This window comes from Martes martes, assembly GCF_963455335.1.
Source record: "Martes martes genome assembly, chromosome: 10".
Lineage (NCBI taxonomy): Eukaryota > Metazoa > Chordata > Mammalia > Carnivora > Mustelidae > Martes > Martes martes.
The window spans coordinates 28,060,463-28,084,186 of record NC_137898.1 but is presented as its reverse complement, the minus strand read 5'-3'; the positions used below and the strand labels follow the sequence as shown (position 1 = coordinate 28,084,186).

General features: G+C 50.4%; 1 protein-coding gene across 1 annotated transcript in view; it reads left to right on the top strand.

The window, feature by feature from the left end:
• Positions 1–23,724, top strand: part of LDLRAD3 (low density lipoprotein receptor class A domain containing 3) — a 221,558-nt gene that overhangs the window by 109,968 nt on the left and 87,866 nt on the right. Inside the window, exon 4 of the mRNA XM_080817066.1 lies at positions 8,528–8,662. Coding sequence (XP_080673192.1) covers positions 8,528–8,662 — 135 coding nt within the window. The remainder of the gene's footprint in view (positions 1–8,527; positions 8,663–23,724) is intronic.

The following is a 23,724-nucleotide window of genomic DNA, read 5'->3' as shown; positions in this document are numbered from 1 at the left end:
ATGGCAGGGTGGCCTGGGTGACCTCCGTGGACCTTTGATTCAGGCCAAGGCTCTGCTGCTCTTGCGTTCAGGGTAGCTGTGCCCGGAAGAACCGCCATGTCCTAGACCGTGTTTCTTCCATGGCTGATGAATTCTTCCTGTCTCCCCGACCAGCTGCCTGGGTTCGATAGTGTATCTGTGGTTTTTGTTCATAGAGCCCCTCAGTGCTGCCTTTTCCACGTGTTGGCCAGATTCAATGCTCCGTTTCCTCGGTGGCATCCTCAAGGAGTCAGGCCTGCATCAGATGAGCTGGGGGAGAAGAGCTTCTCAGTAGGGGGACTCTTCCGCCCAGTGCTCCAAAGCCCCCTCATCAATGTCTCCTTAAAGATGCCTTCCTTCTGCTTAAATGACCTGTGTCTTTAGGAAAACACCCCTGGTTTGCCAGGGCTGGGCTGGCTCATTCTACTGCATGTTCATACACCATCTTGGGCCTTCTCCAAATCAGTGTCGCTGACAAAGAGAGGCCTGCCCCGAGCACCCTGTCAAAGAGTAATTCCTTCCCTCCCCAGTCTCCCACTCTGTCTCCTCCCCCTGCCTCACAAAGTACTCACAAAGTACCGCTTTGTGTTTATTCCCTGTCTTCCTGGCCACACTGTGACCTTGTGAGATGGTATTGTTGTCAGGTTCACGGCTGGAGTCCCAGGGCCGAGTGTAGAGTTGGGCTCAAGCCTTAGCCTGCAGCAAATGTGAGGGGAAGAAATCACACTTCCCATGGCTTCCCTTCACGGCGAATTGACCTGCCTGTCTCCCCACTAGAATGCAAGCTCTCAAAGAGTACAGACTGGGTTTTCTTCTCTCCCCTGTGCCCAGTAGAGTGCTTTGTTTAAAGGAAAGAGTCCAGAGTAAATGTCTGTTGAATGAGGGGGCCAAGCAGCTAATTGAACGAAGGGTTAAAGCAGGAAGGGAGGCCGTCAAGATGTATTCCTAACGCACGGACAACTTGATCCTCTTCTGGGTCTCAGCTGTATACCCAGAGGGCGTGTTTAGACCGTGCATTGCTCATTTACCCCAGCTCCTGCCTTCTTTCAGATTCTCCTCTTCTCTCCACGATTTCCATGCCAGACCTGTGCAAGATACGGCAAAGGATGTATGGATGGGTCAGATACAGGACTGTGGCGTTGTTGAGATTACAGTCAGGCAAGAGAGACAGAGATACACCCAAATAATTACAATATGGGATTGGCTGTTGGGAGTGCTGCGGGAGCCAGTGAGGGGGGAGATGGTTTCCTTCTGGGCTCCTCAGTGGGAGCTGTAGAAGGAGATGGACCTAGGTGGATGGGCACCATTAAAAGCTGGCCTTACAGCTCCACGGGGGGTGTTCAGGCTAAGGGCCCAGGCAGAGGCTGGGGGGATGCAAACTGCAGGGTGTAGAAGCCACTCGGTTGAGGGCCGCGGAGTGCTCACGATGCACGTGACACATTTCTATATGCTTTGCATGTATAATTTCATTTGAGGTTGATAATGTTATTACCCCCCCCCCAAGGTTTTATTTATGTATTTGAGAAAGAGCGAGCCCACACAAGCAGGAAGGAAGGGGAGAGGGAGAAGCAGACTCCCTGCTGGACAGGGAGCCCGATGCAGGGCTCGATCCCAGCACCCTGGGATCATGACCTGAGCCGAGGGCAGGTCATGCCACCCAAGCGCCCCTGGAGATTGTATTTTATAGCCAATGAGGAGCATTTGAACCTGAGCCGAGGGCAGGGTGAGGAGAGGGAGAAGGTCAAACGTGGTTGGAGCCTGAAGAGCTGGGACAGAGTGGGCCCTTTACCAGGAGTGGAGGCCCAAGAAGACCGAGAGAGGCGAAGTCGTCCGTTTCCGACATGCAGGGTGTGAGGTGAGGGGCCATTCAGGCCACAGTGTCCTGGGGAGTCAGGGGAGTGATGTTATCGCAGGAGGAGGGTCTGGGAAACCACCCATGGGAAGGCGGTGACTGAAGCAGTGAAGGTGGACACAGGGCAGGTGTGGGTGTTGGACAGGAGGTGGGCATGGCCAGGAAGCCTTTATAGGGAGGAAGAAACAAACTGTCACCAGCAATGAATCAGAATTCTGCCACTGGCACCCAGTGGACTCAAGAGGGGTTTTGAAAATTCAAGTCCTCCAAGCCCTTTAGAGACTCAGCGGGACTGAGGACTCTTCCTCCCGCCTCTTGCCCAGAGTGGCGAGCCCTTCCCCTCGTGCAGACTCAGAAGAGGGGCTTGCTCCAGACCATGGCCACACGTGGGCCACGCGGGCGTGATGGGCGGAGGGTTTGCTGGGAGAGGCCCCGTGGAGCAGACGCGGAAAGGCAGGCAACAACTCTCAGCTCACTGTACCCAGGCCGCCTCTTTGAAGGTCAGGGCTGTGAGCGTCTTCCCGCACAAAGGCAGTAGTGCTTGTGAATGGGACAGACTACTTGCAGAGGGGCTCGGGGCCCTCCATGATGGAACGGAGGAAGGCTCCGGGCAGCTCCGTCTCCCCCAGCTGCCTGGTTTCCAGGGAAAGTGGAGCTGGGAAGCAGAGCTCTCCCTGGAGGCCGTGAGGTTGGGCTGCTGGTTGGGCGGCTCGGTGAGGAAGTGAGCAGTAACCGCCTGGGGATGGGGAGCAGATGGGAAGCGAGGGAGCTGGTGATGGTGAGTTTCTCATTGATGTGTTTTATGAAGAGCCCTTTGAGGTGGGAGAGGGGCCGACTTCACAGACTTTAAATGGATTAAAGGCGACATTTCCTACATCCTGCTGGAGACAGATTGCTTCATTTCCTGTCTTGAAGCCGGTCAGCTGCTTTTGGGCAGCCGCAGCGGACCCTGGGTCCTTCTCCTTCAGATGTGGTTGGAGTAAACGCTGCCAGTTGAATTCACCACGGAGCTTAACCTTAACTCCTTCCTCTCTCCCCCCTGGCAGGGAGAGACGCTCTGTCTTTCCTGAGGATCGTGGCCTGGGAAACAGATCTTCAGATCCCTGTGTTTGTTGTGCTAATAAGAACCAAGGAGCTTTTGGGTTTGCTGTTGAGTTTTTGAAATCGACTCTACAGACAGTCTTCTCCATCTTTATGGAGATCAGTCATGTTCCTCTTTCTAGTTAACCAAGTAAAGTAATAACATTTTTTGGTGACGGGCAAACCTTTCCAAGAACAGAGGAGACATCCTTTGGATGGGTTTAGTTATTGCTAGACAATACCGAGACGTAACATCCTAATGTAGGAAGCGTCTCCTGCTTGGGTTATAAGCTCTGCATTGAGCAGTTACTCTTAGGGTCCTGGGTAGGGTTCCATGGGACCATGGGAGCCCGAAGACTCGACCCCTATCCACCCAGAGCCTCCAGGGCTGGTCCACCATCGTCCCGGGCACGCTCACCTTCAAGTTGGCTAAGCCTGGCCAACAGGTACAGAGGTCCTTGAAGAAATATAGTGAAACTTCGGGGGAGTGGGGTGCTCCCCTCTGGTTAAGCAAGTCTGCCCAATAACTGGCCACGTTTATGGCTTGGAGGACTGTGTTGACAGGGATCTCTCTGGGAAGTGTTGCATCCTGATTTTTTCAGTGTTTACCTTCATGGGCGACAGTTCGGGGCCATTCTTAGGAACGTCCGTTTTTAGACAAGGCTATAATACAGGACTGCTTTTGGCTCCTTTTAGAGCCCACTGGTTTCTTTTGAAACTATCTTAAGCTGCTCTGCTTTCGGAATTGTTAAGGCAGCTTTTTATAGCTCTTCCATCTCCTGCCGTAGCTATCTGCCTTCCTTTCTTGCCTGCGGTTGGTCTGCAGAGTGACAGGCAGCTTCTCTCCCATCTGATTTGCTGTGGCCTAGGGGATGGGTGTGCAGACCTTGAGGGAATTTATGTAGATGGGGGATCCGCAGACCCTGAGGGAGGTGAAGGCTCGAGGACCCCTCCAGAAGGAAGCTCCCCGCCCTCAAAGGGCATGCACATGGCTTTTTTCTCGGGCTTGCTGCTGGGTTGGGGGAGTGTTCCTGTGGCCTCCTCTGCCTCTGTTTCTCTGCCCTCCCACCCCCCTCCCCTGGCTCTCCTCTGCTGTTTTATGAGGCGTTGTTGGAATCAGGAGCTACCCCAGGTGTGGTTGAGCGCCAGCCTGGGCTTGGGTCTTCTGAGCAACTGGCCATCGAAGTGGGGAGGATACTAAAACAGGTGTTTGTGGGCCAGATGGCATTTTGTGCGGGAAGAGTAAAGGAAAAGGAAAGAAGTGATCCCTGAAACATTTCTGTCCCACGAGGCACTTCAAAATTTTTAGTGAAAGCTTTCAAACATACTGAAAAGGCAGAGTAGAATTAAATGAATACCTGTGTCCCCAACACCCTGCGTTTTTTTGTTTTTGTTTCTTAATTTTATTTGTTTGAGAGAGTGCACCAGCAGGGGGAGCGGCCGAGGGAGAGGGAGAAGCAGGCTTCCCGAGGAGCAGGGAGCCCGATGTGGGGCTCGATCCCAGGACCCTGGGATCAGGACTTGAGCTGAAAGCAGATGCTTAACTGACTGAGCCACTCAGGTGCCTGCCTCCCCCCCGCCCCGCCCCACCGCCAACACACTTAAAAAATCACATCACCAGGGTGCCTGAGGGGCTCAAGTCGTTTGAGCGGCTGACTTGATTTCTGCTCAGGTCATGATCTCAGGGTTGCGAGATTGAGCCCCATGTCTTGGGTTCTGTGCTCAGCGGGGAGCCTGCTCCGCAGGACTGGGGGAGATCCTCTCTCCCCCTCTGCCCCTTCCTCTCCTCTCTTGCTCTCTCAAATAAATAAATAAATCTTTTCAAAAAATCACATTGCCTGTTGTTATATTGTTATAACTATATTAACTATAGTTAATAATAACTTTATTGTTAATAATATAATGTATAACTCTAGCCATAACTGATAACACTGTATTGTATACTTGGAAGTTGCTGAGAGAGTAGGTCTTAAAAGTTCTCATCACAAGAAAAAAAATTTGTAACTACGTGTGCTGTTGAATGTCAACTAGACTTACTGTGGTGATCATTTCACAATGTATACAAATGTCGGATCATTATTTTGTACACCTGAGACTAACATAATGTTATATGCCAGTTTTACCTCAGTTAAAAAAATTATGTTCCCATTTTGCCTTATTTGCTTTAGATTTTTTTTTTCTTATTTGCTTTAGACTTTTAAAATACAATGTTACCAGATATCATTGGAAATTCACAGTATATACCCCTTCCCAGATTCTGTCCTCCTCCCTTCTCTCTGGAGGCATCTGCTGTCCTGAACTTACTTCGCTCCTGTACTATCATATGAGTGATATTTATCCATCTTGACTCTAGTTCATTGATTTTTGGGGTTTTCTTTGGGGTTGATAGACTTTCTACTACTCTTCATCAGAGGTTGGCAAACTATGGGTCCTGGGCCAAATTTGGCCTACCACCAGTTTTTTAAATAAAGTTTTATTGAAACACAGTCATTCCCTTTGTTTATGGATTTTCTGTGGCTGCTTTGCATCACCTTGGCAAAAGCTGAGTAGTCCTGACAGAGACAAAGGCAGAATGGTTGGCAAAGCTTTAAAAATTTACTAGCTGGCCCTTGACAGAAAAAGCTAGCCACCACCTTCTGTAGAATTCTCTTGTACCAGTGTAGCACATGCATCTGTTCTCCTGTGGGTGAGCATTTGGGTCATTTCTCCTTTTTTTTTTTTTTTTTTTTTTTTTTTTACAAACAGGGCTTCACGAAACATTTGTGTTCGTTCAGGATTCTCCCTGGAGTGTGTGGCTGGAAGTGGAATTGCTGGGCTGGAGGGCATGGACACCTTTTTATTGGGCATTACTAAATTGGTCTCTGAGGTGGATCCCCCAATCTTCATTCCCCACCGGTGGTCCCCGGGACCGTCTCTCCCTCCACATCCTGGCCAGCGACCTGGTATTGTAAGACCTGAAGTTTGGCCTGTCTGCTCTGGTGGGAGTGGTGCTTCATTACTGATGGCAACCGCCGTTTTTTCCAGTTGTTATGGACCATTGGCCATTCCTCTTGTGGCCATTGCCTGATGGTATCCTTCACCCATTTTCGACTGAGTTGTTTGCCTCCTTGCTCTCGTGTTCTGAACGATCTTCATATAACGTGGCTGCTAGTCCGTTTGGTTATATGCATTAAAGCCAGCCTGTTTATTTGGTTTTTAGTTTATTTGGTTTTAAAGTCTGGATTCTTTACTGGAGCTGCGTTTTGAGGTATTGTCAATATTACTTCATGTTGACAATGTATGTGATCTGTCTAGACATGTTCACGCACACACACATACGTGTGATGTATATGTGTTCATGTTTGTGCTCATGCGCACACGGATGACTTCATTTCCTTGGGTGAGTGTGCAGAGTTGAAAAGGTGTGAGGCTGAAGAAAAGTAAGTAGATGCCAGCCCTGTCAGCAAGGTTGATTGAGCACAGATCCCCCAACCAGGGCGCTCACGTACGTGTGCGACCACCCCATCTTGGAGTAATTAGAGTGCCTTTCCGAAGCTGTCTGTCGGAACAAGCTGATTGCTCCTGACACTTGGGCTGCATGCACGTGACCCACAAGGACCCAGGGAAGCTGCAGGCCACCACCACGGGGTTCCGGAGGTTTTGGAGAGCTGCCCTGGACAGAAACCGAACGTGATTTGTGGTTTGAGCCTCCCCATTTTGGTTTTGGCTGAAATCAGACCTTGGTTTCTTTCTGATCAAATTGAGCCGTCCTCTGGCGCATAGCGATTGAAATACTTAAAACTTATATTTTCAGGCCAGACCACTTTGGGGTGACTTTACACTGGTCCGTTATCTTTAAAACTGAGAGCACTGGCTTCCCTTCATCCCTCTGCCTCCTCTGACCTTTCAAGCCAAATTTTCTGAGTTAAATAGTTAAAGATAGTAAAAAAACAAAAAACCCCAGAAAACCTCTGCAGTCCTTTGGGTTTCTGAAGCCCTGTGACATCTTCAGCCCTTTGCAACCTCGATCTGTGTGTATCTTAACAATAGCTCAGTGAAGCTGAGGTTTATTATAAATGCCATCTTACAGTGGGGTCCACTGAGGAACACCACAGCTGACTTGCCCCTGATTCTATTGCGATCTTCGTGCTGGGCCTGGCGCCCCAATTGGTGCTGTTCCCACCACGTGCAGTGCAAGTGTGGGCTCATTCATTCCCTGACAGCCAGTACGTCCCCTCATCATCCCGGTCCCCAGTATCGTCCCCTGTATTGCCTTTGCAGGGAGGGCTGTGCTCATGGGACTGAGACAGACATAGCTAGGGGAGTGTGCCAGACATTGTCTGAGCGTGTGCCGGGAGTCAGATTTTGCACTGCACGTCTGCTCACATGTCATCTCATCTGATGGGCAAATTAATGCTCTAAGCAGGGCTGGCTGCATGGTCCTGTCACCTGCACAGATACACAGGGCCCAGGCTCTGCTTGGAAGGGCTCTGTGCTTGTCTGTATGCCCTTCTTGAATTTGTAATTTTTGAACAGCTAACCCTACCTTTTCGGTTTGCACCAGGCCCCACAACTTACGTAGCCAGTTCAAGCTATAGGCAAAGATGCCGAGGCTCAAAGAGGTGAAGTAATTTGCACGGGATTACACAGCTCATAACCAGCAGAGCTGGGATTGGACTGCTTGCTACTTTGCTACTTCATTTATTGAAAGTAGAGCTCGGGAATGAGCCGTGTTTGAATTGCACTGCAGGGAACACGGGAACAAGGTAAATTGTGCTGTGGAAATAACTTATCTGGGGAGATTTGCTTGTGTGTTGTTAAGTAGCTCTTTGTGTTGACCTCACACTGGCCAACACTTGCCCCTCTCCTCCTTGAGGGGAGGGACCATGCCTGTCATTGCTTTTGAGGTTCTGAAAGTGCCTAGAACAGGGAGCCGGACCAGGGTGCCACTCAGGCCAACCAAGTGCGTTAATGGGCTTCTTTGATTGCAAAGAAGTGGCGCTCACTGAGTTTACTGTGGTGAGCCGTGAAGATACCTGAAGGATTAAGAGGCCAGTCCATAGTTCTAGAACCAGAAGAATCCAATACAGCTCTTGGACCAGATCATGCCATCACCCCCCGGGTAGCAGAGGTTCATGGATTCCCCGACTCAGCTCCTTCTTGTGGCTTTGCTTCTTTGTGCGACTTACGCTCCCAGCCGTTTCACTCGTGACTCTCCCGGGTGATGCAGGTTTTGCCCCAGGCCCTCCAGAGGCAGCTGACCCATCTGGCAGTTAGCCGTGCAGAGTGAGGCATTGCCTTCTGGCCACACTGATATGCTCACAGGGCACTGCCTGGTGACTGGGGAGAAGGAGCTTTTAGAATGGGGCAGGGTAGGTCCTATCCTCATTGGCTGGCCAGTTTCCCCAGAATGGTCTTTGAGTTCCCCCTCTTAGAAGATGAGCTCACTGCTTCCTGAGCAGGGCACACTCTGGCTGGAGAAGGTTCTCGGGGTTCCCGTGAGCTCACTGCTCCCTGAGCAGAACACACTCCTGGTTCTGGGAGTTCTCCACGGGACTTACTGTCCTCCTCGGTGACCCCTCTGTTTTCCCTTCACAGCGGCCAACCCTCTGCTTTGCTCCACCGCCCGCTACCACTGCAAGAACGGCCTCTGCATTGACAAGAGCTTCATCTGCGATGGGCAAAATAACTGTCAAGACAACAGCGACGAGGAGAGCTGTGAAAGCTCTCAAGGTAGGAAGCCTCCGAAGCTTTAAAAAAATAATTGCATCACCACACCACAGTAACACCAAAAGGAAGAAAACAGCAGGCATACCCCCTCCAAATACAACAGCTACGTTAATGTTTGCCCTTTACCCTGCAGGCCCTGTAAACAAGCTTTTACTGGTAAAGCACCTACTGTTTTGGATTTCCTATTTCTCCTGTATGAAGTCTCATGTATTTGTTTTCACTTCAAAACTGTAATTCACCCCTGCTAGGTTGCATACGGTCATGGTTTTCTAGATTGTTGCGTTGTTGGGGCCCACCTGGATTGTCTCCTTCCCCTGCATCCCTTCTTCAGGATAAATTCTGCAGAATGGGACCTCTGCACAGTTCATGGCTTACACCCCCACACGCAGCTGTTGGAAACAATTTTTTCTTTTCTTTACATGGGTGCGAGCATTGTCTGTGCCTGTCAGTTTCACCTTTGTATCCAGGGTATTCACAGCTGTTCTGTTTTTTTTCTGTTTTTGCTAATTTAGTAGTCATAGAATGATTGCTTCTCAAATGCTTTAATTTGCATTTCTCTGATTATGAGCAGAGTCAACATTTTCCCCCGTGTGTTTGTTTACTACTTTGTTCCCTCTTATGTGAATTGCCTGCTCTATCGGGACTCGATCTCAGAGGAATTTTGTGGAATCTGAAGGGATGCGGTTGGAGGGGAGGGGGATGGAAAGGTGAGCTTTTTAGGGAGCCCAGAAGGATACAGCAGGGTCGTATCCTCCTCTGTCAGAACTGATCAGGCACTTTTCTTTACTCATTGACTCTTCTGGTAATCACATTTTTTCAGTGATTAAAAAATATAGAGATTTAAAAGTGCACATCCATATTAAGGCATCGTAAAAAGTACATATTTCTAATGTAAACTGGTATGATCTTGTGCTTGGTCACTACTTTTTTCACTTAATACTCTGTTGCTGTGATTCGCCCACATTATTGATTGTTGGTAGAGTTCATGTGTTTGGACTGTGATTCGGTATTCTGCTGTGTGTACCACAGTTTATAGATTGAATAAAATTGTAAACCGGAAAAGCAGGAGGACGGGGCTAACTGGTTAGCTCATATGTTGGGAGGCAGGATGGATGGAATAAGCTCAGTGAAGTTACAAGTAGGTCCTTTTCAAAGTCCTAGCCTTTATTTTGGCTGATGTTTATTATGCTACTAAAAATGAATGAATGAGGGGCGCCTGGGTGACTCAGTGGGTTAAGCCGCTGCCTTCGGCTCAGGTCATGATCTCAGGGTCCTGGGATCGAGTCCCGCATCGGGCTCTCTGCTCAGCAGGGAGCCTGCTTCCCTCTCTCTCTCTGCCTGCCTCTCTGTCTACTTGTGATCTCTCTCTGTCAAGTAAATAAATAAAATCTTAAAAAAAAAAATGAATGAATGAATGAATGAATGGGTCATGTGTAGGCCATAGGTGAGGGTAGGTCACACATCAAGGATTATGACCAGCCCAAGTCTGTATGCCTGAGGTGCATAGATAAGAAAAGACAAAATGTTTATCAATATAGATTTTTGCCAAAATTTGTGCAGAGGACGGCTCTGGGAGGTGAGTCTTGGGTAGAATTAACTTCTGATTTTCCTCGTGTAGAAAATCCTCTCCTTGAGTTTTCCCTTCACTAATGATTCTCAAAGCATAATCCTGAGACCAGCATCACCAGCATCATGTGGGACCTCTTTGGAAATACAGAGCTCAGGCTGCATCCCAGACCAGCAGAATCAACCCAGGAAGTGGGCCCAGGAATCTTTGTTGTAACAAGCCCTCCAAGTGATTCAAATACACAGTAATCCTGAGAACCACTGTTTTATACTAACTTTAGAGAGGTTTCTAATCTTGCTGTATGCCTGGGGAGTTATTTATTTTTTTCTTTTTTAGAGAGAGAGCATGCAAGCGAGTGGGGGGTGGGGGTGGAGAGAGTGGGTGAGAGAGAATCTCAAGCAGGCTCCCTGTTCAGTGCGGAGCCCAGTGCAGGGCTCGACCTCACGACTCTGAGATCATGACCAGAGCCAAAATCGAGAGTCGGATGCTTAACCAACTGAGCCACCCAGGAGCCCCAGGAAGCTGTGTTTAATTAGTACCTTATGTGGTATTGTAGTGTATATGTGTTTAAGTTATGCAAGTTCAAGTATCCACGGTCTATTAAAATAATAAGTATTTTGCTGTTGTTTAAACAGAATAGATGATTCTGTCGTTCCCTCAATGGGAATATGCTGCTCAGTGAGTGTGAGATGAGAATCCAGACCTGCTGGCTGCTTGGCCAGTCCGCAGTGCTGTGTTCCTCCTACAATGTGAGCATCCTCCTGCTCCAGGTGTGATTCTAGTACCAAAGGGTATGCTTTTCTCCATCATATAGTTTCTAAATGCAAACTGGCTCCTCGTTTTGGTGCTTGAACAAAGGATTACCGGGGTACCAGTGCTGGAGGCAGACCTGATTCGTACTGGGGTTTGGAGAGACTGAGTTTCATGCAGTGTCTTCTTGAAGAATTTCAGAGGCATCTTGACTAGACAAAATACAGTCTTATACAGCACAGGGTTTGGCCCATTGGCATCCTAATAACAGCGGACACTGAACGAGTCTTATACCAGATGCTGTGCTCAGCACCTTCTGCCTTTGAGCTCATTTAGTCAGAAAATATCCTATCTGCTTCTGCTGGGCTCCCAGCCCTTGAAAAATGTGTCTTTGCTTTCACTTGATGTGGGAAAAGAAAATTATATTTTATAATGTTTATTTGGATGGAGTGGAGAGAACTGGCCCAAAGACAGGAAATAGGGTGCTTGAAATACTTTTCTTCCGACTCATTGGGGGTATGAAAAAGCACTTTAGAGACACCAGCTGTGTGTGGCTCTCCTCCTCTTCTTGCTCGTCCTGATTTAGTTCTCTTCTTTATCCTTGGCCTTCAAAACTAACAACAGACTGTCAGGACTTGGAAGTGGGAGTGGACTGTGCAAGTGCAGCCATTACCGTGCCTCTCTGTTCCATCCAGGATATAGTAGGGATCGAAGAACACTGTCGTGCAGTGGATTTTTAATTGCGGGTTCATTGATTGGAAACACAGCCTGTTCAACAGGTAATTCCAAAAGCAGGCTTGCATGTGGCTTTTCTGTTTCTTGGGAACACAGCTGGGAGTCAGCAGGTACTGCTGGGCAGATGTAGGGTGTGGCTAGGACTCAGGTAGCCTCAAAGATGTTGGAATCAATCCTAATTCAACCAATGGATTCTTTCCAACTTTGGATAAATGCCCAAATGGGGCAGGCATCCTGCAGGGATCCTCACCCCCTGGGGTTCACGCCCCAGGATCGTCCCATCCTTTGAATGGGAACAAGACCTTGTGACTTGTGTGTTTTTTTTCAAATTGTGGCAAAATACACATAATGTCAATTTACCACCTTAACCATTTTTAAGTGTGTAGTTCAGTGGAGTTAAGTATATTCACGTTGTTGTGCAGCCCATCTCCAGAACTTTCTCGTCTTGCAAGACTGAAGCTCTGTCCCCATTAAACAGCTCCCTGTTCTCCACTCTGACCCCCGATGACCACCATTCAACTTTCTGTTTCTGTGAATTTGACTCTGTGATAACGCTGTAAGTGGAATCATACAGTATTTGTCATTTTGTATCTGGCTTCGTTCACTTAGCGGAACGTCCTCAAGGTTCACGCATGCTGTAACGTGTAACATGTGTCAGGATTTCCCTCCTTTTTAATGAAGGCGGGATAATACTCCATCGTATGTCGGTACCACAGTTTGTTTATTCATTCACCCGTTGATGGACATTTGGGTTGCTTCTACCTTTTGGCTGCTGTGAACTTGGGTGAAGAGATGGCAGACTCAGTTTTAGTCAAGTAACGGCACAGTTGATTGCCATGTCCAAGATAAGATCAGAAAAGACTCTGGTGTCTGTTATGCTCACTCTCTCCTGCTTATGTGGATGGAAGCCGGCTGCCATCTTGCAAGCTGCCTTGTGGAGAGGCTTCCTTGGCAAGGAACTGAGTAGGGCCGTGATCCAAAGCCAGGGAGGACCCGAGACCTGTCAGTGACTGCCTGAAGGAGCTTGGAAGTGGCTCCTTGCCCAGCCCAGCCTTGAGCTGTCTGTGGCCCTGACACACACCTGGACCATAACCTTGTAAGAGGTTCTTGAGCCAGAGCTAAGCCACTTCTGGGATTTTAACCCATGGAAACTGGCAGATAATACGTAATTGGGTTTTTAAGCCTATGCATTTTGGAGTAATTTGTTACATAGTAATGAATAACTAATAAAATGAATACCTTTTAAGTGGGTCCCCATTGTGATTGCTGTCATCACAGAGAGCTTCTGAAGACTCAGGTGACGGTGAGAGGGCTGGGCCTGGGAAAGAAGATGTGTAGCCATCACCCTGTGCACTGAGTAAATGGCAGCTACCAGTTTAAGCATGGTACCTGTATTTTTCTATCCAGTGCCACAAACTTCCTAGAAGAGAAGGTCCTGTCCCAGAAAATGACCCCCATTTCTGCACGAAGAGCTCGAGGAGCACACAGGTTGTTCATGGTCCTTCTGTGTCTGTGTAGCGAGTAAATACTGAATCCAGGATGGGAACAAATGAACATTCTTCCTGTCACCTTGTGACACGACCATCTGGTTATCCCTCACCGGGGGCCAGGAGCTCTAGGTGGTCGGTGCACGCCCGGCCCTCTGTCCTGTGAGCTCCAAGGGAAGACTTCATTTGAACGCTGGCCTATTTCCCCTCTGTTTGTACTCGGGCTTTCCTTTCGGGGGAAAGACTAATGACGCCTGTCTGCCTTCCCACTCCGTGAGAAATGCTGGAGAGTTAAGCATTTCTAAAGAAGCCACCAATGCCAGGAGAGTTAATTGAGTATTTTGGCAATTGGGTTGCAGTTTCTTTATCTTGCCTGCTGTATCCTGGTGATAACGCTCAAGGAGAATTTGGAAGGCTGGTCGTGAGGTTTGGCACCTCCCCAGAAGCAAACAGTGACAGCTTTGTCCTGTTTCTTCCTTAGAAGAGTGTGTGTGTGTGTGTGTGTGTGTGAGAGAGAGAGAGAGAGAGAGAGAGAGAGGAATGAGAGAGAGAGAGAAATTGAAGGAGGGAGGGAAAGAGCGTGAGAGAGCCAACAAGCAAACCGTACTGGTGTTCTCTCAGTGGACAGGTCCTGGGGTGCCCCCATGGGCCGGGCTTTGAGCTGCATACAGAGGGTACAGTAATGGCCTTGGCCTCTCTTGAATTGCCTTCTGTCCCCAAAATTCATACATTGAAGTCCTAACCGCCTCCTCCGTGCCTCAGGATGTGACCTTATTTGGAAATAAGGTCAGTGCAGATGTAATTAGTTAAGATAAGGTCCTACCGGAGTCAGGTGGGCCTCTAATTCAGGCTGACTGGTGCCTTTATAAAAAAGGACACATTTAGACACAGACACACAGGGAGAACACCATGTGAACCCGAAGGCAGAAGCTGGGGGGTGATACATCCATGAGTTGGAGAACTCCAGAGATTACCAGGAAGCCAGCCCCAGCCGGGGGAAGAGGCATAGAACAGATCCTCCCTCCGTCCCTCAGACGGAGCCAGCCCCGCCGCCATCCAGCCCCCTGGCCGGTGAGACGGTAAATTTCTGCTGGTGAAGCCATCTGGAGTGTGGTGTGCCCTGCTCGCAGCAGCCCTGGCAGACCCCTCCGGCCCCCAGGAAGCCACAGTCGAGCAGGGCACAGCTATGCAGTGTGTGTGTCTGGCCAACAAGGACGGGAGGTGCTGGAGAGTAACCAGAGTCCCGGGGCCGAGAGAGAAGTGAGAGCCTGTGGCAGGTGGAGGGGATGGTGGCCGAGAATGGATCCTCTGGGGTGCGGGGAGGTGCTGCTCTGCCTGGTCTTTGGGGTTGCAGAGTCATGCCTGGCGAAACGGGCGTCTCCCAGCTTGTATTTCGAGATGCTCGTCTCCTGGACGGGGTGGAGGGCAGGCCTCGGTAACTCCGCATTCACGGCCGTGCTGGAGCTGGAGGCAGCGAGGCAGCGCCCCTCCCGGGGTCTGACCGAGACCATCAGCACCTCTCCTTCCAGGCACCTGAGGACAGTTGCACTCGTGCCTTTCCCCGGCCGGTCCCAGCGCCCCAGCCAACCTGAATCCGCCAGCGACTGCCTCTGGTTGAGAGCTGGAGCCCAGGGTTCCAGTGAATAAATACACAGCCCCAAGAAGGAAGAATTAGGGATGGTGATTGCAGCTTCCCCTGCCCTCTCGACTAAACACCCCAAAGAATGCTGGCGAGCCGAGGGAATGCAGCGAGAGGAAACCAACAGCCAAAGATCGTTTCTAGAGAAATCGTGGAGGGCACGAGATGGGAGAATACCAGTTTTTAATGGTAATTTTTCAGGCATGAATGGAAAAGACCTTATGTATTTAAAAAAAAATAGTAGTCTGGGTTTAGGGGATTGAACCCAAAACGTCGTAGCCTCCAGTTGAATGGGTAGTCAGGGTTGACTACGAAACTTGGACCACCAAGTGCTGCCAAGAGCTGCCTTAGAGAGGCCCTAGGAGAGAACCATCACCGCAAACGAACTCATTTGGCTTTGCTTAGAGTAAAGCGGCTGGAGGTAACTCTTCATGGCAGGATGGCGGGAGCTTTTTTTCCCTCTTTTAAATTGAGAGTTTGAGAGTCCAGCTGGGCTGGGAAAGGCGGAGACGCTGACTTCGTTGGGAGGATGGGAGATGTTAGTGGCCGCCTCTCTGTACCTGTGGGGTTTTCGTCGTCTTGAGTATTTGTGTCATGAAAGCTTCCTTTCCTTGAACGAGTGCAGCAGGAGCTTGAGGACGTCTGAGCTGTCCCTCATTGAGAAGCAAGTCGGAGCCATCCTCCTGTCAAGGCCGTAATTGCTTCCTGATCTTGTCAGCCCCCCGGGGTAATCCCCAGAGCCGGTTCCTGAGGCTCTCCCACTGCTCACACACGTCCCCCTTCTCTTGGCTCTCCTGGCTTCTGCCTCCCATCTGTCCCTTCCTCTCCTTGGCTCATGGGGACGTCCATTCTGGACCCCTGAGGCCGTAGACCCCATGTGCGGCTCGCTGCTTGGTTGTGCAGGGGACATTTCTCTGTCCCGTCCGCGGACAGCATGTGACCCTCCGTTCCCTTCCCCCTACCCCTTCCCCCAGTACGCTGTTACTTTGCTAACTCTTCTTGGTACTCATGCCCACAAACCCTTCGCAGGGAGTGCCTCCTGTTGTCTGGCCCCACCCAGGTTCTGGAAGAAACACACAGCTAGATGAGATTAAAATTGCTCCCAGTCTGCAAGGGGGAGACAGAAGGCCCTACAGATAATTACCCGAGAATGTGATAAATGCCATAGCGGATGACCGAGTGGCACCCCGTGGGAGACATGAGGGCATGACTGGGACAGGGAGGAATGACGGTTTCGCTGGCGGAGTATGGCAGGACTGCAGAGAAGTCTCTGCCCCGTCTTTAAGGATAAATAAAAAGGACCCAGAAACAAGCAGAAGGCTGGGCGTCCAGCCAGAGAGGGTAGGGCGGGAGCTAAGTGTGCATATGTATGTGGCGGGGGTGGGGGGTGTGTGGTGGGGCAGGAAGCTGTCAGGGTGGGTTGAAGCTGGCCCGTGAGACCCGCTCCCTGCATGCTTCGCTTGGAAGGTGGGGCCAGAGGAAGACCATCAGGGGAAATGAGGTTCTCATCTCCGGTAAGGGAATTCCTAGGAGGGGCCAGTTATCATGGCAGACAAGGAGAATTCTGATTCTCTGTGGCTGTTCTCGGGCTCTGCTATCCCTCCAAGCAGAAGTCTGATTGAGACTTGGGGAAACTATAAAGGAGACTGTGGAGTAATAGGTTCTGTGAACTCCCCAGGATGGGAATTGTTTGGGAGGGTCGATGGCCGTGGGGCTGGATGTTCTCCATCCCCTCCCCGTGACTGATAGCTTGAGCGCCCTTCTCGGGTTGTTCAGTCCTGTGATCATCTTTCTTCTTTGGCCCCAGTCTGGCTACCTGAGAACCCTGGCCTGTGAGAAGTGGAAATGTGCCCCGATGTTGCACATCTCTTACCACGTTCTCCCAGATCCTCCTGGAGGACCTCTTTCTCATTTCCTCCTTGTTGCTGTCTGAAAACTCAGCAGGTGTCAGTCCGGTTAATCGGTGGTTCTGGAATGCCACAAAATGACATAGAGCCATGTTCTCCTTCCATGAGTTTTCTTCCGTGAGATCTTGTCCCTTCTGTAATCGCATGAGGTGCTCAGATTGGCACTGGTAGTCCCTTTCTGTGGAAGGTCTTCAGCAGAGGGCACTCTGCTGGGTGCCGTGAGACATCAGGAGAATTCCTGGGAGCTGCTCCAGTAGCTTAGTTGAGAGACCAACCAGGAATGCACAACCAACACTACCAACTTGAACAATGTTACATGAACCCTTGCATTTGAAGACTATGAATTAATGTGCTCTGTGTTCTGGATACCAACATATGTTAGATAGATTGTTAGCTGCTGTGACCTTAGCTCCTTCCTGACTGTGTACTCCACTCACGACCTTCGGAAGGACCAACCCTCCATGCTCCCAAACTGTCCCTAACCGCCTAAACCACTGTGGACCCAATGAGGCATGGACACGTGAGCCAAGGTCAGTCTGTTCGTGGGCCGGCCAGCAGCAAATTGGAACGTTTCCTTCAAACTCAGAGGTTCAGGGCTGTCAGCCTTAAGAGGCTGAGCAAACATGGAGGGACGGGGCCACATGGAAGCCACAGCTGTGAAGGGTGGAATTCAGAGTAGGGGGTGCGTGTCTGCCTGGAGAACCCATCTAAGAGGCCACAGGTGGCGGCCCCCCAGAGAGAGGAGACAGTGTTGGCTTGATCCTGCAGGGCCCCCCAGTTCTCAGCCCTGGTTCCCACACGGCCCAAGCCTCTGTCTCCCAGCCTAAACCTTCCCTTCTGCATGAGCAGTGATAATCAGCGTCAGTCATTCCCTGAGTCGTGGAAGGCATATGTTTCGTACTCAAACAGGCAGGAGGGAACAGGAAGCTGGGAGAGGCAGAGAAAAGAGGGAAGCGTGCAAATGCTTTGGGGACCTCTAGGATCAGCATCCAATGTTTCTTCCCTGATTTTTTTTCCAACAAGAAGTTCTTGGTTTGGAAGACCTGTGATGGTCCAGAGACTCCATATTAGCTAGGAGACTGGCTAAGTACAGTAGCTAAAATAAGATGCACGTGATACTTTCAATAAGTGTCTTAAGTAAGAGGAAATCTCTCACACACTATACCCCAGAGATGACAGCCTGGGCCAACAGGACGCTCTGCCCTCCTCAGCGCCCCCAAAGTTGCTCCAGTGGCCGTAGATTTCCGGGCATCAGAAAGAAGGAAAGAAGTACACGAGGACCGGCCACTTCATCTCTATTCATAGTCTAGTGACCGCAACTTAGTCACCTGCCCACAGCTAGCTGCACGAGAGGCTGGGTATGCATTCTTCATTGCCGTGGGCGCTCACCTGCCCGGCTAAAACTCCGGAGTATATGTTCGGAGAGGCAGGAGAGGAGAGAATGGGTGCTTGCTGGGGGGCAGTGAGCCTGTGTCTGCCATAGGCTCTTGTAAACTGAGCCAGGAGATCGAGGCAGCTCTGTGCCAGCAGCCTGTCCTGTGGCTTTGGGCCTGGCCACCACAAGACCCCAGACTCATCGGAGTGGCATTAGGGCTTTGCTTCCTCGACCTCTCAACCAAACGAGCCCGAGTGTCCCGGGGCAGCCCCTTTCCATCTGGGTGCCTAATTGGATAGGTGCTTGTTTCTTCTTTCATGGACTCCTTTATTGTAAACCTGTCGTGTGACCCTCTGAGAGCCCAGCTTTTACCTTGATCTTGGAGTTTGATCAAGGTGATAGCTAGTCTTCAAATGACAGGAACCTAACTTGTCGTTTGCTTTTTCCGCAGAAGCCGGTGGGCCTCAGATCTGTCTCACTCTGCATCTGAAGGAAATCTCCAAGGACAGATGCTTTGTCCTCACTAGCTGATTTGTTAGGCAGCCTTTCCCTTGTGGCTCAGAACGTTTTATTTATTCATTTTTCTGACTGTTCTGGTCTACCAGTGCCTGCCTGCTTCCCTTCTGGAAATATGCTGTGTCTGTGGGGAAGTGACCGTATGGAGCCTCCCTCCCCACAGCACATCTCTGTGCTATCCACAGCTAATTACTTCTCCCTCTCTTTCTCCCAGCCTCGGTCCGGCCGTTTTAAAGTATGTCCACAAATTCTTTGCCATTCCTCTCATAAGAGCTGGAGACCCTGTCCCTTCCCCTGGACACTGGGCCAGCGTTTGGGACCATTTTTTCTAATAGAGCGTGGTAGAAGTGATGCTCTGTGACTTCCACGGCTAGGAAAGAAAGGGAATGCAGCGTCTTCTTTGCTCTCTGGAAGAGTCCCTCTTGAAAGTGTCAGCTGCCTTGTAAACAGCCCAGCTGCCCTCCGGCTGCCATATTGTAAGGAAGCCCAAATCAGTCTACACAGGGAGACCATGGGGAGGCCCATGGAGAGAGAGCGGTGTCTGGGCAGCCCCCTTACCTGAGACCTCAAGCCAACTACTGCTCGTTTCCTGAATTCCTGAGCCACGGAAGCTCTGAGAGAGAATAAAAGCCATTAAATTTGAGGATGATTTGTTACACAGCAGTAGCTCATTGGAACCCCATTCCATCAGAAGGCATCTCTCTGAGCCATTGACTTGAGCTGCTGATTGGTCCAAACCCTTCACTGGGCCCCTCAGTTTCTAAGAGAGCTTTCACATAGTCCTTGTGTTCCTGAGCGTGCTCTCAAACATGGTGTCACACACGTAGGCCAGAAAGGCTGCCGGCCCCCAGAATCAGCTGTGTCCCGTTTCAGTCGCACGAAGCTGTTCCTGGTCACGCTGCAGTCTCATCCCCCGGGTGTGATCATACTTCAGGTGTGATCTGTGGAGGGTATGTCAGGTGCTCCTCACAGAGGCTGCTGAGTCCTAGTCCCTGAGCCACAGAAACCTGGCACAGAGGAGACAGAGAACATTAGATGGGAGAAAGTAAAAACAAACAAACAAAAACAAAGCAATCCATTAGGCTTTGGGTGTGAATTTTAGGACCAAGACCTCTCTGTCAGTCACGTAGCAACTCTCTCAGACGCATTCGTCATACAACACATGACAAGCTCAGACTCTGCACAGGGTCAGGCCACAGCTGTCCCAGCTAGTAGCTCTGCGGCTTTGGACAAGTGACTTACCCACTCTGAGCCTCTTCAACACTAAGGTGACAAGGCCTGCCTCCAGGATTGCTGGACAGAAAAGTGGGAGAAGGCTGCTGAGCACTTAGCTCCGAGGAAGGTGTTCCTAAGCGTGGATTCCATTCCCGGTGGGCCCGTAGCTCCCCTTTATAACCAACCAGCACATAGCTGCCGGCCGAGCCTTTCCCCCTCTGGAGGAACACTGAACGTGGAAGCATCACATGACCTCTCCAGGATGCTCTGTCTCTGCCAGCTCACAAGTTTTTTTTTCCTTCCTGCCTCCCAGCAAGGAGCCAGGCCACAGGCTTGGTTCCATCTGGCATCTTGCTTCCTGGCCTGACAAAAGTGGAAATAACCATGGAACATTCCAGAGGGTGAATGTTCAGGTACAGGAGGGGGTGGAGCTGACCTTCTACCGGTGAGGCAGAGAGGCTCACGGGGCCTCTGTTGTCCAGAGTGTCTCCGTGATAACGTTTCTGCGGCTGTGTCCTTGGAGAAACTGTCTTACTGGTAAATAACAGAAGTGAATCTCACATCAGCCTTTGTTCACTCAGCAAATATTACTGAATCTTGGGTACCTGAAACTCAGCACGGAGTACGAAAGGCCCCTGCATTACGTGGTTCTCTCCATTTCTATGGACCAGCACCTGTTTAAAAGCCATGTGTAAATCTTGATTCGTGTGGAGGACATTTACTTTGATCATTCAGGAGCAAGAACAAAGATTTGCCTTCTGGTTTCAAGAGTGATCTTTTAAGCAAAAGTAGTGAGGTAGAATCTGAAAGAAAAGGGAGGGGGGAGAGTCTTGGGAGTCACTGATCATCCATTCTAGACGATCACGCTCTGAGACGTTTGGCAAAGACAAGTCACCTCAGACTAATTTATGGCGTGTTTTCTATTAGAATTGCAAAATTCGCGCGGAGGGTGTTAAAGTGTGGCTTCACATCCTATCTGATACAGGCTATATTTAAAGCTGGAATACGAACTGGAACGTGAAACAAAAACTAGAAGGAACTATACTAATTTGCGGGGTGCTCTGCTAAACTTGCTTCTGCTCTTGTCTTTTTTTCTTGTTTCCATCCTTGCTCCTTAGTATTTTTCATTAAAAGTACTTCGTTTACACTTTGCAATATCGGGGCCCCCTGACACTTGTTTTCGGTTTTGTTGTTCTCAGCCCTCCGCTCACTTCCCAGCATAGGGTCCCCTCGGCCACAGGGAATTTTTTTTTTTTACATATTTTCTCCAAACAAGTCCTTTATCAGTTCTACGATTTGCAGATATTTTCTCCCATTCTGTGAGTTATCTTTTCCACTTCCTTAATAGTGTCTTCTGCAGCACAAAAGTTTTTCATTTTGGTAAAGTCCAGTGCACATGCTTTTTCTTTTGTTGTTTGTGCTTTTGATATCAGATCTCATGAGTCACTGCCTAATCCAAGGTGCCAAAAACTTACTCCTACTTTTTTTTTTTTTTTCCTAAGCGTTTTATCGTCCCGGCTCTTAGGTTGAGGTCTCTGATGCATTTTGAGTCTGTTTTTATGTGTGGTGTGAGGGAGGGGTCTAGCTTTGTTCCTTCGCTTGTGGCTACGCCCTTGTCCCAGCCCCTTTTGTGGCAAAGACTGTTCTTCCTCTGTTGAAATTGTCTTCATACCCTTGTCTGCTTTGCTTTTAATAAATACACGACCTGGACTCCCTGAGCTGCATTTCTAGTCTGGGGACAAATTCCCAAGTAGCTTGTGACAACCCTTGCCTTCTAGGGATTTATATTCAGAAAGAAGACAAAGCTGTGTGATGATACAGGAAACATTTTTTTTTTTAAGTGGTCAGATCCTCCCTCATCGGATGATTTCGTAACCACATTCTTCTCCTTCATAAAGGCACTGTAGTCGCCTTCGCCAGAAGAGTAGTATTTTTTACTCCATAGTTGGTGATGGTTGTCGCCATAGTTGCAGTAAGTGGGGTCGGTCCTGTGAGTGTTTCCTGTGTGCTAGGCATTGCTCTGGAAGCTCTGTGTGTGTCGTCCATTTAAACCGTGAGAACCCCATGAGGCAGTGACTGTTACCTACATTTTACCCGTGGGGACAGTGAGGCCCAGAGAGGTTGGCTCATTTGCTCTGGGTCAGTCAGCTGATGGGTGAAGGTCAGATACGAATCCACCAGCCCAGCTGCAGACACCAGCGCACACTTTTGACTCCTTCCGAGCGAGGCCGTCATGCCTCTCCTGTTCACTGTCCTGTGCCTGCTGCCCGGCACGTAGTTGGCACTTGGTGACCCTTGGCTGGATACACAAAGGGATGGAATGAGTAGACGCCCAGAGGAGCAATCCAGACAGAAGAGCAGTGGCCAGGGGAAGGGGGGATTGATTGATTGATGGGAGCAAATTAGAGGGGAGAGATCATAGAGTCGGCCTAAGTGAGCATGCTGCCAGAGCCAGGGGCACGCCGAGGGAGATGGATCACCGCCTCACTTCAGGAAGAAGGGAGGAAGAGGGACGGGTGGTGTAGGGCAGGGGTAAGGCTGGGGTGCAGAGGTTGCCACCCATAGCACAGTCTACACAGGAAAAGGACGGATGTGCCATCAAGAGGCACATACACCCAGGTGTCCGACGGCCTCATGGACAGGTTGCTGGCCTGGGAGGCCCTGCTTCCAGGCTGGACGGCTGACCAGCAAGGCCTCACCGTGGATCTGAGGAAGGGGTGCGGCACGGGGATCCCATGATTATCGTTCTGGGGAAGAATTGCCTGTAGTGGAATTCCGGAGAAGCGGTCTCTCCCAGCAGCGCTCCGGCGGGGGAGGCGGGCTCTTGCAAACGTGCGGAGCGGGGTGGGTTGTCAGAGGCGAGTCAGGCTCGGAACGCGGAGCTCCTGTGCTTCTCTCCCAGGACGGAGGCCGAAGAATTACCTCCAGCCTGCAGGGCCGAGGGTGCGCCAGCGTGAGAGCACAGCGAAGCCCGGAGACCGACCGGCTTCCTGGAGAAGGCAGCGGCCTGCCCCTGCGAACCCAGGAAGAGAGCAGGGGTCCCCAGTCCCAGTGCCAGGCCCCAGGCAGGAGCACTTTCTACCTTACCGGAACCGGCTGACGAGGTTCCTCCTGTTATTAGGATGCCTGTTTCCCAGGGAAGGAAAATGAGGTTAGAGAGATTGTGGGACTTGCATAAGGTCACTGGGGTGGTTGAATGTATGTGTCCCTTCAGCTGGGCTGAGGATCACCAGAGAATTGGAACGATTCTGGGTGTGTCTGTGGGGCTTGTTTCGGGAAGAGGTTAGCGTTGGACCGGTAGAGGGAGTGAAGCAGATGGCCCTCCGTGGGGCAGGTGGGTCTCATCCGATTCACTGAAGACAAAAAGACAGGGGAAGGGCAGCTTCCCTCACTCCACTTGAGCTGAGACATCCATCTCCTGTCTTCAGACTTCGGGACGCTGGAGCTCCCAGTCCTTGGGCTTTTGAACTCAGACAGGGACCTACGCCCTTGGCTCCCGGGTTCCCAGACCGTTGGTTCCCGTGGGGACTACTCCATCTGCTTCCCTGAGCCTCCCACCTGCAAAGGGCGGGTCATGGGATGTCTCAGGCCTCCAGAATCCCCTGAGCCAGTTCTCCATGGTATAAATATCTACGTCTGTCTGTCTATCCGTCTGTCTATCTATCTGGTGTCCTATTGGTTCTGTACCTATAGAAAACCCTGGCTGTCCAGTCATCTAGTAAATGGCAGAGCTGGATTTGAACCCACACTCTTGTGACCTCAGAGCCGAAGCTCTTTGCTACTACTGTGTAAAGATACGATCTCTGCCAGTGAGGGGATCTGGGTGAACCACTTGGGGTTGCTGTTCACAGTGGAGCTGTGGCCAAGAAAACGG